The 15,555-nt window shown below is 42.2% G+C and overlaps 1 protein-coding gene across 1 annotated transcript; it reads left to right on the forward strand.

Annotated features, from left to right (window-relative positions):
- Window positions 1-1,976: 1,976 nt before the first annotated feature.
- On the forward strand, window positions 1,977-15,550 carry mindy1 (MINDY lysine 48 deubiquitinase 1). Its single transcript, XM_048230282.1, has 10 exons — window positions 1,977-2,200; window positions 2,755-4,296; window positions 6,723-6,780; window positions 7,374-7,438; window positions 8,245-8,403; window positions 10,447-10,549; window positions 11,393-11,535; window positions 12,261-12,458; window positions 13,568-13,738; window positions 13,889-15,550. Exons 2-10 carry the CDS (start codon window positions 3,553-3,555, stop codon window positions 13,961-13,963), a joined length of 1,716 nt encoding a protein of 571 aa, XP_048086239.1. The 5' UTR covers window positions 1,977-2,200; window positions 2,755-3,552; the 3' UTR covers window positions 13,964-15,550.
- The last annotated feature ends 5 nt before the right edge of the window (window positions 15,551-15,555 follow it).

The raw sequence follows: 15,555 nt of genomic DNA on the forward strand, positions 1-15,555 counted from the left end.
GGAAATGCAAAATAAAAAAGACAGTGAAACTATCTTGGTTAGTTAGCACTACTTAAACATTATACAAAATATGAGCAGCACATTTAAAATTTTTAAAAGACTACACTCAGTCAATCTGAATCTCTCCTGCTCCTCCTGCACAGTGAAGTTTGTCGTCATTACATATTCAAGGATCATGCAAGGCACTTGTGAAAAATGCCATAATGTCTTGTTATTCATCCTCACATTACAGCATACTACTATACTTTGCTTATTCAAAGTGCAGTAAGCAAAAATAAATAAATAAACAGAAAAAAATGTGTTGTTTAAATTTAGCATTTTAGATCATTATTTTTCTGGATTGAGAATTTCTTGATAAATCATGTTTCTTCATAATCCCAAATCAACTGAGTTCTGCAATTTTCAATCTGCAATTTGATCTAGGCTGTTGTGTTGTTACTTTCTTTCTCACTGGAACCTTTTACCATTCTTAAAAAAGTGTTTTAGTAGGCCTATATAGAATATAATGTATTTCTTATTGCCCCAATAATGCTAATAGCAGATAGAAAATAATTGTCAGAAACAACTTCCTGCTGTGTTCCTCACAGAAAATCTTTAGTTTTAACTGAGTGTTACTAAATTAGAGCTACTAAATCCTTAACAATTTAATCAATAATAATAATAATAAACAAACAATAAAGCTGTTCATAACGAATACTCTCGTTGGGCCCTTGAGATGAGGTGCACTTAAAAGGACTGCTACTTGAATTGACCCAAAAGCAGGACAACACACCAAGAGTAGCTTTACTGACTTTAGTTACAGAGTGCAGCGCAGGAATCTTACAACAATGACACAGAAGGAACATAACGAAACTAGGGGTTTATATACACAGGGATTTAACAAGGCTCAGGTGGACAAGGAACAAGGTAAAACAAGACAGGTGGAAACCATAATTAACAGACTAACGCGGATCAGGTGAGGGGCGGAGACACGGGCACAGGGAACAGAAACACATGGCAAAACAAACAAAGAAACACATGGAACAGGACACAGGAAGTAAACAAGAGATGAAGACATAATGGGGATAAACGGGGAAAACAAAACACGACAGGACCCTTACAGTAAGGATGCAAGCAGTTTGCAAACATGACCAAGTACTGAAACTGCTCTTCTGTCTGTGACTGAAGCATTGCGAGTAGCTAGGTCCTCTGTTCAGTCATCAGAAGTAATTCTACTAGATTTATCTGCAGCCTTTGATACTGTTAACCATGACATTCTCCTATCTACACTATCTGAACTGGGAATTTCTGGGAAAGCTCTTGACTGGTTTGAATCTTGGGGCGTTCTTTCAATGTGTCTTGATCAAAGTCTCATGTCCTCACCACAGGTGTACCTCAGGGATCAGTATTAGGGCCCCTGCTTTTCTCTATTCACACCATTTCCTTATGTAAGACCATTAGCTCTCATGGATTTAATTATCACTGTGGACGACACTCAACTTTCAATCTTTCTCACCTGATGACACTAGCGTTTCACATCGGATTGATGCCTTAAGTAATCTTTGCTGTATGTCCATCGCAAGTGTTGATATCGCGATAATGATAGATTTTAGATATATCGTGCAGCCCTAGTCTGATCAACATCTTCTTCCTTGTATCCTTGTATCTTAATTTGTCTCCTGTTAAATTTTAAGTTTTATATTGTTTTGTATTTGTGTGTCACTTTGGATAAAAGCGTAACCATAACCATAACCATATTCCAAGTAGCACAAACAATACTATAGATAGACTGTATCAGAGAATGTCTGCAATACAGCCTCCTACCAACAGAGGGTGCAGCCTAGTCACGCAGATAATTTTTAAACCACTTTAAAAGATTCACAGCCATTATTTTTTAAGATTAGGAAATATTTACCTTTAAAATAATTAACATTAATTGAATATAGGACATTCAGTATCAACATATTGTGATAACAGCCCACGTATGACATCATTGTTTACTAGGCCTTCCCACAGGAAGTGGATCTGGTGAAAACAAGGTTGCGTTGCGTAGACTCATCCAACACGGAGATCGAAAACTCAGCAGAGCGCAGAAGTGGAGACAAGTGCAGATCAACCTGTCGTTCGCAGCGATGTACTGAGCAGTTCATGGTTTATGCCTGACTTGCAGCAGGGAGTCACAGATGTAATCATCATATGTTTCACTTTTTGGCCAAATATGGTGAGTCTAAACGATTGGCAGTATAATCAAGTTACTGCTAGATTGCCACCGTTAGCATGTTAGATGCTAGCTGGCTGACACCCGACCTGCAGCTGCACTCAATGGCATCAAGTCATTTGCTAACGGGTTGGAGACTATGGTTGGAGATGGTAAACATCAGTAGCCATGTCATATTCTTTAGTGGAGGTATTCGTTTCTGACTCAAGTTTGATATCCATAAATGAAAAGAAAAAGAGATTTTAAAAAGGATATTATGTCTTAAAATAACGGGTTTACAAACTTAGCCAGCTAATGTCAGTCTTCCAAAGTCAACTCCAAGCTCGCATTTTACAAAGCTAATGAAAATTAGCATTTTGTATAGCTCTTCACTTTGTTGTTCAGTGTTTATTAGTATTGGATGACTTATGATCGTAGTCTCAAGATCCGAAAGTGTGCAGCTCTAAGTAAGCACTATGACATTAGGAAGATTTTCAAAGTAGTGTTTTTGTGTGTTAATGGTCGGTGAAGTCGTTTGGCTTAAGACTAATCAAATTGTTGATATTGGTTTGTTTCAGATCCTTTGAAGAAAACTGTCATCATGCAGTGGTAGCCAAGCCAACAGCTTTTTAGTCTCAGGAAAACACACTATTCATGTTGAAACTTAGCCAAGTTCGACTGTTGCTGGCGCGGATATTTTTCTCCACACGCAGTTGAAATAGCTTAATCATTGTCCGGGCCATGTTAGGTCACTATGCCTTGCAAAGCAAAGCACAAAGGCAAAACAAGCACTGGTCTGTGTAAAATTGGCCTCTGTATGTGCTTCGTCAAAGACACGTTGTTTTACACTAACGAAGGTCTCTGTTAATATTAATGATAAATAACTGAATCTATTTATTTGTCGCCACTTTAGGTGTATAGGGATTTAACAACAATGAAAGAGATTTTGTGAACTCTGTATCTTAGAAGTATCTAGTAGGTGTCGTTATAAACTCGCAACAACTAGTCTTTTGAGCTGCACTGATCCACTGGCCATCTTAATAACTTAATGCATCTGTAATCCAAACCTTGAGATGTGTATTCACATGTGGGGGAAAAAATGCTGAAGTGGGTGAGCAGTCATTTGCTTGTCAGAGGAGACAGCCATTTGCATCTCTATAGCTTGTGAGTGTTGTAGAAGATAAAAAGACATTTTTAAAAATGTGGTGACGTCTAAATGAGCTGTCCATTCTTTTTTTCAAACTGAAGCTAATTCCTATTCTCAGGGGGTCTTAAAGTTCAAGGTTTTGGTGTTAAGATTAAAAGGGTTTTGAGAATTAAAAAAATACATTGGCCTTATTGATTTCATCTGAAGAGCTTCACCAAACCCTTCCACAATGACCGAATCTAGTTCAGAAAAAGTTTTAGGGGATGCCCTGAGTGTAGGTAAAGAAGACCAGCCGGTGAAGTCCGAAGTTTCCAGTGTTGTGGTGGGTCAGAATCAGAAAGACTTGAAAGTTGGGGACACAGAAGAAGCAAACCAAAGAGGACAGGATGTGTACCCCCTGGATGAAGACCCGCCTTCAGTGGAAACCCCACCAGTGCGCTCTGGAGACCTCTTGGATCTGGACGCAAAACCAACAGAGCGTGCTACTGCCCCTGCTCCACTGGAGAACGGCCAGGCGGATGATGGCCTGTTGAACGTGACGCACGAGCAGCAGGTGGCCGGGGAGAGTTCAGAGGTCATCGTTGGCCAGAGTGATGAACAGAGCCAGTCCGGCGACACTGCCTCCTTCTCCATACCCAGTCTGGACTTCTCAGAGGGCAACAACGGCGTGTCCGTGTCCGTGGACGAGCCGCCGTCTTCGTCCTACTCGGCCCTGGGAGCGGACGCTGGGTCTCTGAGTGTGGAGGCTGCGTGCCTGGCTGAGGAGGCTTTGCCACCTGGGCCCTCCGGAGCAGCGGCGGCAGCGGCCACGGCTGGTGGGGTTTCCACTGAGACAGAGGTGCCGGCCATGCCGGCGTACTACTTTGTGAAGTGGATCACCTGGAAGGAGAAGAAGACGCCCATCATCACGCAGAGTGAGAACGGACCCTGCCCCCTACTGGCCATAATGAACATCCTGTTCCTGCGCTGGAAGGTAAGCAGAGCGTTTTCCATAGTACACAACTCCTAGAGCAGAGGTCTTCAACCTCTTTTTCGTCCGAGAGCTACTTTGACAAAATGGACATGGCCGATAGCTTTTATGTTAGTAGAAGCATGCCATGTATTCACATAGCTGACCTCCACCCAAAACCCGCTGAATATGATTTGTATGCTTTTTAAGGTTCTTTTCAACTCATTTACCTTCTCTTTTTGTAGACTGTGAATTTGATTTCATAGGAAACGTGTTTTCCAAGTGACTGGGTTATCAGATTTATGAACATCTTCCTCAAACCTTTTGGAGAGCTACTTAGAAACAGGTGGGGAGCTACCTGTTGAAGACCCCTGTCCTAGAGCCATCACAGCCAGTCGCACCACCACACTGTGGACTATGCCTAATTCACACTTATTCATTCTTAGATAATATGGATGTAGTAATTGATTGACAAGTAGACTGCAGTGTAATTTGCAGTGCCATTTCTGCTGACGGTAAGCTTATCTTTTTTCATCTCTGAAATGGCCAGATGTAGACATGGTCAGCTGAAGACGTGGACATGGTCAGCTGACAGCAATCATCAGCACTGAAAGGGGATTTAATCTTGTGAGAAGAACTTAAATATGCAGTTCAGAGGAGTTATCGCTACATTCTCTGGTATGCCTCATGGACTACCTTATGATGTCCTACTGTGATTGAACATGGGTCATATTCTGGTCAAAGTGACATGCTGTGTGATCTGATTTCTCTCAGTTGTCTGACAGATGTCACTGATGGCATTTCTGTTGGAATCGGTAGACCAATAGTTTGGTCAAACAAGCCCCCATAACATCTTTTACATGGTAAAATTCAGAGACAGCTCAGTCATTCCAGCCTCCTCACATTTACCGGTACAAAAAGCGGAGGTCTTATTACAGGCCAAATCATGTGTTTGGAAAAAAGTCTGGGATAAGTCTTTATTTGGGAAAAGGACAAGTACTCTGTTACGCTGGGGCACAAATGCTGCAGTCTGGCTCTCCAGGAAGAGGCTGAGACTGTGATGGGCTTAGTGGCTGGCTGAAGGTCAGCAGTGTTTTTGTTATGGAGATTATAGTGCCAGATGTGGCCAGGAGAAGTGCTGATCCTTCGGCAGCCAGTCAGAAAGTGTGTGTGTGTGTGTGTGTGTGTTTGTGAGAGTGAGATATCCTTCGGCAGGCAGAAAATAAAAAGGCCGAAGCGCCGGCGGGGTTAGCAGGCAAATACTGTCTGTCAGGATCAGCAACATGTGTGAAAGGATTGACTCCTGGTACCCTGGTGTTCACATTGCGCATTTGAGCTGATCAACATGGAATATTAGTTTTGTGATGCAGTTATGCGGAAAAGATAGAAAGAGACATCACAAAAGGATTACTAATATTTTTTTCTGATTAATTCCATTGCTCAGCTAGACTATACAAGGCCCTACTGAATTGGGGGAAATTGAGGTCATTACTCACTCTGACCACAGAGTGATAGGCAATGGTGGCTGCATACTCAGTAACCTATTTCACACTGCAAACATGATAAAACAAGTCTGTAGATCTTATATGAACTGTGGAATTCCTGTCAATCATTTCTAACTCTGTAGTAAGCTAACTCTAACTTTAACCTGACCCTAACAGAGAGCCGACAGTATTTTCACAATGCACGCTGTGCCTGTATTCTGTGTGTTTGTATAAATATTTGACATGTCCCAACCAAATAATGTGTGACCGGATATTGTCCAGAGCAAACACTCACACACCCGAGAGACCTCAAGCCACCAGACTTCACTTCTTGGCACTCTCTCTTTTCAAGTGATTCATTCACTTTTTGTGGTTTATATATAGCACATTATGCAATAGTCCATATACCATATGAAAACACAATATGACAGTCAACATGAAACAAAATAAACACAGTGATGAAAAATGGAAAGTGCTGACTTAAACCAGCCTATTCGTAGCCTAATTCCTATTGTAATGAGTTAAGTGCTGTCCTGCTGGGAGGATCGAGAGTATTTTTGTGTTTTGCTCTAGTTTCTTTTTTTTTTGGGAGATGAGTACATGCATAAGCCCCTGTCCTGATGGAGACTCTCGGAATGATTAGGCCTACCTAGTGGGTGACTTCATCGGAAGAATGACTTAGACTAACATTTAGTTCATCAATGTTTATCAGTCATTCTGGACTCTCTCTCTCTTTTAGTTACTGTGGTGGTTGCTCAGTTACACTTTCGGTGTAATCTTAAATGCACATATAATTTTTCATGTAAGCACATAACACAACAAGGGTGCTTTTGGGAATTGTGAGCTCTGATCGTGGACAGGTACTGAGGTATCGCTCTGAGATGTTGTGGCAGCGATGCTTTAAACTGATTGATGATTAAGCTGAGGAGATGTGAAACTGACCTAATCTGGTTTCTCCTTCCCCAGGCCAAGCTCCCCCCGCAGACTGAAGTCATCACCACAGAAGACCTGATGGCTCATCTGGGTAAGTTCTAAGATGTGTCTGGTGTATTGCATCATAAAAACAAGCTTGCTACATGAAATGGGAAATGCCACCCATTTTGCAGAATTGATGCTCAATTTTTTTCTTTGATCATATATGGTCAGTAGAATGATTCACCTGCTGGTCGCGCTAGCTCTCATCACTACAAGTAGGATATATGGGGGAAAGACACCAGATAACATGCTAGCCAGCTTTGATTAGTCACAGTGCCAACAGTGCTACTTGTAGAAAGCTTAATTGGTCTGGAGAAACATACCCTATTTTTCACAATTTCATTGTGGCGTCAGGATGCTTAAATACAGTCCTTTGTTTTTCCATTCCAGTCAGCTAACTCTGTCAAAACAAGAGTGCATCAAGCTTTCAGTAGATATCTTTAATTATGCAGGATTATCCAGGGATGTGGGCAAGGCCTGCCCTGAATATTTGCATTGATATGCATTTCCTTGCCACGTAAATGTCAGCATGTCTTAAAATATCGTCTGTAACCTTTAGTTGTGTTATAAATTGAATTGCCAATATCTTTGCAGTTTTTTAAGGAGGCGTGTCAATTTTTGTTTCCATGTCTTATACAACAGGAGAATGTGTGCTGTCAATTAAACCAAGGGAGACAGCTGAGGGCATGGAACTGAACTTCCAACAGGTAAGCCCTATATCTTTTTTTTGTTGTTGCCTTATAGGAAAGTGAAGACTGACAGGAAGTAAGTGGGAGAGAAAGATGGGGTGGGATCGGGAAATGGTACAGGTCGGATTTGAACCTGGGTCCCCATGGGACCCGTACATGGAATGGGCGGTGTAGCCTGTTGCGCCACAGCGCTCCCCCAGCCATATATCATAACAGAAATGCACGCACACTGTGTCTGCATACCTCCAGATTACTTATCAGTTGTAAGGTGGTGTGTTTGTAGGGAGGCAACATCTTATGTAGACGATGTGGATGTACTTCCAGTCTGAATTTGCACGTGGTTAACCACATGCAGGATGTATGTCTACACAGTATAAAGTGACACACGTGGCTGTTGTTATTTGACCAAACATTGGTGTTGTGGGCAGTGCCTAGTATCAGTGGCTCCTAGAGTCTTACTGAAGAGGCTTAGACTTCTGGGATTATGTTTGCACTCAAAATACTCTCTGTATTAGCTGGGAATAGTGAGTGTAGTCAAACAAAACATGCTTCATTTTTTTCTATTGAAGTAATGCTGTGCATTTTGGTCGTTTACCTTTCAATGAATATCCACCTTCTATAGTAACCTTGTTTGTGAATTATATGAGGGGGGATGGATGTATGGACTGCTGATACATATGCAGACAGTATTACAGTGATTAACAGTGTTTCATAGTATGGCTAATATCACAGTGTTAAATGTCTATACATAACAATTAGGCTATTAGGCTTTTGTAAAAGCAAAAACCACAACTCTTGTTTACGTTTCTGACCTATGCACACAGAATATGAGTGATGCCATGGCGGTGTTGCCCAAGTTGTCCACAGGACTGGATGTGAACGTGCGGTTCACAGGGGTGTGTGACTTTGAGTACACACCTGAGTGCATCGTCTTTGACCTGCTGGACATTCCCCTGTACCACGGCTGGCTGGTTGATCCCCAGGTAAGGGCCCTGTATCAGTGAGAGTGTTGGCATATGGGTAGATTTGTAATTGGGGTAAAAACTTTGTTTCATGAGGCCTTCTTGAAATATCATTATATAAGTGTATCATTATGTAGGTGCAGTTTGCAAAGCTTGAGTGTCTGATTCAACGTGCAAAATTTTATTTAGGTTAAAATAAAAAAAAAAGCTCCAAGAGTGATGAGACCTTAATGCAGATTTCCTTGTGAATCACATGCATGTTGTTGTTACCAGCTTTTTGTCACATTGTTGTCTCTATAAAACAAGTACAAACAAAAACAAAAAAATTGTAAATTGCACTAAAATATTGTTATGACATTGGTTTGATTACTATAGAATGATTGTCACTTTTTGCAACAGCAACTCCAGTTTCCAGCATTGAAGCAGCATGACACTGCAAAAGTAGAGCTCTGTTTTTGGTTGCGCTGACATTTACAGAAGCTGAGATGTAAGCGCCGACCGCCCACCATGCCTTTTTTTCTGTGGGGAGCCAAGCTGATTAGTTTTACATCAAGAACACAGGCGTCAAGAAGATTTTCTTCCCCCTCTCCCGGGGAAGTCCTGATAATCCCGTTTCTATTTTTATTGTTTGAAAACAAATAAATGGCTCTTACACGTTCATAGGAATGTGTTTCAAAATGTTTCTTATGCTGTGAAGCACAATAGGAAGGTCAGATAAAACCATAAAGAGAATGAAGACATTTTGAAAAGGAGAGTTTGACAAATATATCAGAATAATGACACAAGAGAATTATGAAATTAGAACTAGAATAATTCATTAATTGAATGTATTTCTAAGGTTGAAATGGATCAGCTGCTAGATAAGGTCAACGTGTTTCTGTTGCCCTGTTATGAGGGCTGGTGTTTGCCCGACTGCTGACTCACTCTCATTCTCAGGCCTGGGGCATTAGAAAATGGACGGTTCCATTACCTCTATTCCAGTCGTGTGGTCTCATTCCTGTCTTTGGCCTTTGTTAGATATGTACATTGTCTGGCAACTGTTGTCATGGTTGGTTTTTCTTGTTTTCCTACTCGCATAGTGAGCAGTGCTAACCAGTAAGAAAGGTCATGCTGACAATTTGTCAGCAATGTCTGTAAACACACCCCTGCTGTTGAGACATCACAAGGTTTTTTATCATCTTAAAAAGGAGAAATACTGTTGTTAATTATACACCCTGTAGTGATAACAGAAATGCAGAAAGCTAATGGTGACTGACTAATGGTGACTGTTTTTGCTCTTTATGTTAACTGACTGCAACTCATTCTAAAGGACTATCAGTTTTCGCACACACAACTGAAGCTTCTTTATCTGTAGCACTACTGATAGAAACTCCTGTAGGACCATTACCATTAGCTACATTACCAACTCTCACTGGCTCATAGATTTTATGGGACAGTGAATCCATTGAGGCCACTCTTAGACAAGCTAACCACACCTTAAGGGGATTTTTTGAAAAATCCATCAATCTATTTCAAGGGATTTTGTGATGATCACTGATCAGTTCTTAAACTCTCGTTTGTATGAGTTTATATTTGGCTCCAGTCCCCAATGGCAGGTGTCAGGGGAGAATGTGGTGTGGGTGTGCAGGAGGACCATGTGATTGGAGAGTTGCTCTAGTTGCTCTAGTTTAGTTGACTCTGGTTGCTGTGGGAAAGAAAGCAGCAGAGTCTGTGGTTACATGCGCAGAACACAATACACAGAACTAGGCTATGCTGTCACTGCCACCATTCGAAATGACGTATACAGATCACACCATGTATCACCAATTGGATGTCTCCTATAATTTTGTGATCCTATGATGTATATGTGATCCTGATCATTTTTTGATCCTCAAGGATGTGTGGGTAGTTTTGGGAAAAAACGTGATAATACTGCATCTTACTGTAATATAGTAATAACAGGTTAGCAACTATGGTTTTGGTAAACGCACCCCTGAATGTGTACAGCTACATGTTTCTGACTGGCGGTGTGAAGGATTTGTTGTGTATTGAGTTTTTTTTGCCTGTGTTGGTCTCTCCCTTCAGAGTCTCGAGATGGTGTCGGCTGTGGGTAAGCTCAGCTATAACCAGCTGGTGGAGAAGATCATCAACTACAAACACTCCTCGGACAGCAGCCAAGTCAGTGAAGGTGCGGAAGCTTATCACCTGCTTTTCACACATGCTTACACAAATACGCACACCCACATCCAATGTGTGCAAACGGAGACAGACAGACACACACACACACACACACTGAAGATCAACTGCAAGCACTCGTCTGACAGCAACAACAGTGGAGTCAGTGAAGGTGTGGCAGCTTATCACCTACACACACAAACAAACAGAACAGAACCGTGTGCCTCTCCAATACAAACAAACAAATGCACACACACACACACACACACACGGAACAGTGTGTCTTTCCTACACAAACACATGTACACATCTCAGTCTCCCTGGCTGCACCTCAGCTTACCTCTGATCCCATTTGAATAACTCTGCAAACACACTCTAACCAGAACCATCACACCGGGAATAGATTGGTCATCAACTCCCCACACATTCTGTCAAATCTAGTAAGGACAGTCTTTCTTAGCTGTACTGATATGATCGTCAGAAGCCAGTATACGGCTGATATGGAGGGAAAAGGCCGAGGGCAAATGCAATGTTTTATTGCTGTCTCCCTTTCATCCTGTAATTGTTTTTGTATGTGCTTGTCATTACTCCCTTTCTTATAACAGTGTCTAGTGTTCAGGCACAGGCGCCTTTTGTTTGCTCATCACATGACTCACTCCTCTTTTCTCCCTCCCTCACTCCTTCTCTCTGTCATCCTTCCCTCGCTATCCACTGCTTTCCATCTGTTTCTCTCTCTCTCTCTCTCTCTCTCTCTCTTTCCTTATTGCTCCTTTGTCCCTTATTTCTCTTCCTCTTTCTGTTTCTGTCTTTTTTTTTTTCTCTCTCTTCTCTCTCCATCGTTCCTCTCCTCCCTTAGGGTTGGTGGCAGAGCAGTTCCTGGAGTCCACGGCGACTCAGCTGTCCTATCATGGCCTGTGTGAGCTCAACACCACGGCCAAAGAGGGCGAGCTGTCCGTCTTCTTCAGGAACAACCACTTCAGCACAATGATCAAGCACAAGGTGCACACAGCCTGCCCACCCGTCTGCCTCTGCAATGGGCAGGGCCATTGTTTTAAGTGCACTTATGTGCACCCAGTGTCAGACATACCATACATTTACTATGGCATACATCTGAAATATAATCACATTTGTATGCACTATACATAATGTAGTCGCAGTAAAATACAGTAGTTGATCTTATGCATTTCTTATTACATACAACTAATCAGAAAGGCAGATGAAATTGTATTTGTACAGTTCTTAAAGGCACACTATGCAAGATTTTCACCTTTATGAAGCCAATTTGATGGTAAACGAACTTGTAATAGGCGAATCGTTCACCTAGCATAGCTATACAGCATAGACGTAGCGAGTCCCTACCGAGAAAACCAGCCATGCAACTTCCAAGAGTGGGGCCCGCCAAAACTCGTGAGAATCTGAAACCTTACCTTGTCAGTAGATATAGCTCTTTGGAGATAGTTTTTGCCTGTTGTTAATCCTTCACCTCCACAACATTTGAATTGTGTACAGGGGGGATAAGTTGCGAGAAGTTTGCTATTTACAAATGCAGAGTAACATATAAATACATCGTGGCTCTAGAGAGAGCTCTAAACTCGCCAAAAATACCTAAACCTGCATAGTATACCTTTTTAAATATATTGTCTTGAGGCATGCAATGAACTCCCTATACTAAGGTCTTAATACTTTTTGACCTTTGGTGACCCTCGACCTGTATTTGACCCCAGGGGCATCTGTACCTGTTGGTGACGGACCAGGGCTTCCTGCAGGAGGAGAGCGTGGTGTGGGAGAGCCTGCACAACGTGGAGGGCGACGGGAACTTCTGCGACTCGGACTTCCGCCTGTGCCACCCTCCGCAGCGTGGCGCGGCTTCACCCACTGCTGCCGCCCCCACCCCTCAGCAGCAACAGCAGCAGATCGATCAGGTACGCAGTGCCAGACAAAAGTTACAGTGCACTTGCCTCTGTTGGGATTGGGGAATTATTAGGCATGCTTGAGAATATTTTCCCATGCATGTGTACCTATGACTGTATTTATAATCTCAAAGATTACTCTTAAATTGGTTTTTAAATTGGTTAATTTTTTTGTATTTATTGTTTGGAGTATTTTTAAATAACTGAATATTGGATAAACTTCATCTATGCCTTAGGCTGCGTTTACACCAGCAGGCCTTGATGCACAGTTCCAATTTTTTCGCCTATATCCGATTTTTTGCACTGCCTGTTTACATCTACGTTTGAGAGAGGCCCATATCAGATATCTGTTTACATGGTTCAATAGTTTTAGAACACTTGAGACAATCCACGTGCGCACTAGAAAAAAGTTGGTCACTGAAATAAAAGCAAACAAATAGACGTCACTGCGAAAATACAAAAGAAGCTTGCATTAGGGTATGTCAGTGGCTAGTTGTATACTTTCGTTTCCAAAGTATCTTGAGAAGTCTGCAAAATAGGCTATCGTTTTTATTTTGAGGCAAAAAAGAAAGTGGAGAGCCTACCGCCTTTAATGCAGCTTTTCCATCTCTGTTTTCATTTGAATTACATCGTTCTACCAGTCGCACGTTCATGTGAAACTGAAAGCAACATTGTATGGCATTTTCAATGATGCGCAAGTTGAAAATGACAGGAGATATTCAATCTGATTGTTTCGACTGCAGTCGCATTGGCACATGTCCGATTCATATTGGATTTATTTCCACATATGAATGAGGCCTGAATCCGATCTGAACATATCAAAATCCATGTGCTTTTTCCTGTTTACTCCTGTTTTTTCCATGCTGCATATCGGAATTGGGTCACATTTAACTGACGGTCTAAATGTAGCCTAAGAATTCTTTTAACATAGTAACTTGGCACAAAAATTCTTGGTTATATTCTGGCTTTCACATACTCCCTATCCTATATAATCTCTTATTTACTCTCTCTCTCTCTCTCTCTATATCCTTGTCAGGACTATGTGGTTATGAACTGTAGCCTAAATGCCTGTCTGTCTCTTGCATCTCTCTCACTTCCTAATTTCTCTCTCCCTTCGTTAGGACTACCTGGTGGCCATGTCGTTGCAGCAGCAGCAGGGTGTGGCCCCGGGGCCCCTGAGTGACCTGGAGTTGGCCAGGCAGCTCCAGCAGGAGGAGTATCAGCAGCAGCAGCAGCAGCAACAGCAACAGCAGCAGCAACAGCAGCTGTCCACAGCGTCCTCAGCACAACAGGTGTGTGTGTGTGTGTGTTGGGGGAGGGTGCTGTAAAGGGGAGCATTTTGTTCCGTAGACAGTCTCCGCATGGTGTGGATGAATCATACTCTTTGATTGTTACCCGTGTTACAGGTTTAGATGTAATTTACATTATGTCATTGTTTTCAGGGGAGAGGCCAAGCCACAGCCCAGCCAACCCGTCGGCGGGACAAGAAAGACGACTCAGACTGTATCTTATTATAGGGACCTTGTTGCCATTCACGACACCTCACCTGTGCCCTCCAAATGCTTGTCTGCTTTTGTGGGCTAAGCCAAGGACTTTGCAAGTGCTCTCTCTCTCTCTCTCTCTCTCTCTCTCTCTCTCTCACTCTCACACACACACACACACACACACACACACACACACACACACACACACACACACACACACACTTATGCATACTTGTATTCGTATACTCAGGAGAACCCATCTCCTCTGAGCGGTCATCTTAATGCCAAACCCAGCACCATCCTACCAGCTATGCCATAATCCTTATCCACAATGCCAACACACAGCACCCTCTGCTCACATCCTTGCCGTCTCACTCCGCACCACCAGGGCGCATCAGAGAACGCCCCAAACATTGTAACATGGAAATAAAAAAGGAAGTGAAGTAGCACCTCTCAAAATGTGAGGCTCGTTCAGCAAAGTGACTAACTGCCATACGCTGCTGCTATTGAGTCGTTACACTGCCTGCATCTCTCTCACCCTGGCCTGAATGGAGCACTCAGGTGTCCATTTAAAGCCTTTTGATTGGTCCATCTAGAATGGAATGGCCTGTCTAATTTAGTGGTGGTCATTGAAAGGGTCAGCAGTGTAGCGAGCCTGTGCCTGAAGGGAAGCTGTAGTAAATTTGAGAGAACCTCTGATTTAGACATAATTTGTGTCGTGTTTTTGGCTGGAGGTAATTAATGGGAAAAGTGACAAAACGGTATATTTTTATTATAAGGTTTACCTCAAGTAATAACATAGGAGAGATAAAGAATGCTTTAAAAGATTTAGTAGAGATCCTAAAACACCATTCTCTCAATGAAGAGGACAAACCACATCCCCAAAATGATCACTAGCCTCACCCCTCTCCATGATCAGTTTTTCCCATAATCCACCTGTGTTCCCCAATACTTGGAAATCTCTATTTTTAGTATTTAGGGACATTGCCACGGTCAGTGCTGAAGTGGGTGAAGGTATGGTGATCTGTGTTGAAAAGAGCTCGTCCAGTCTCCTGGAAGGTGTGTACCATTTAGGCTTCCATAGTTGAAGGTCCGACGACTGCAGCTGAGGCCTGGTTCTCTTTTATGTGCACTCTTGGCGTGCTACTTGCTTCTTTTGTGAACAATTTTTGTCAACCAAATGGATGTCAAAACACCGGTACCAATAATGTGGTTATGTGTTTTGTTGTTTTACGAATCTCTAAATTTATTTTTGTTTTTGTTTCTTTGCTTTCGTTTTTATTTAAATTTAGATATTTTTCTTTCTTTTGGTGTTTCAACAGCATATGTAGTGAAGAATGTTGGTAAACAGAATACAAATATGTATTTTCACAAAATTATGCAGCTGTCACAAACAGGGGAGGCGGGGCCATAACACTACAGAGAGACAGGGGAGGAAGTAGTCCGCTGGACAGATGCACGTCGTTGGAGATGCAGATCGTTTTGGGTGACTTCAGGACCGTGTCATTTTAGGCCTGTCTCAACTTGTTACTATGTCTTAATCATTGTCTCACTCTATTTAATTTGTCACGTCCCTCCCAGTAAAGACAATTTAAAAAAATAAAATAATGAAAACACTAAGGTTT

The sequence above is a fragment of the Alosa alosa genome, chromosome 20 (genome assembly GCF_017589495.1).
Source record: "Alosa alosa isolate M-15738 ecotype Scorff River chromosome 20, AALO_Geno_1.1, whole genome shotgun sequence".
NCBI classification, from domain to species: Eukaryota; Metazoa; Chordata; class Actinopteri; order Clupeiformes; family Clupeidae; genus Alosa; species Alosa alosa.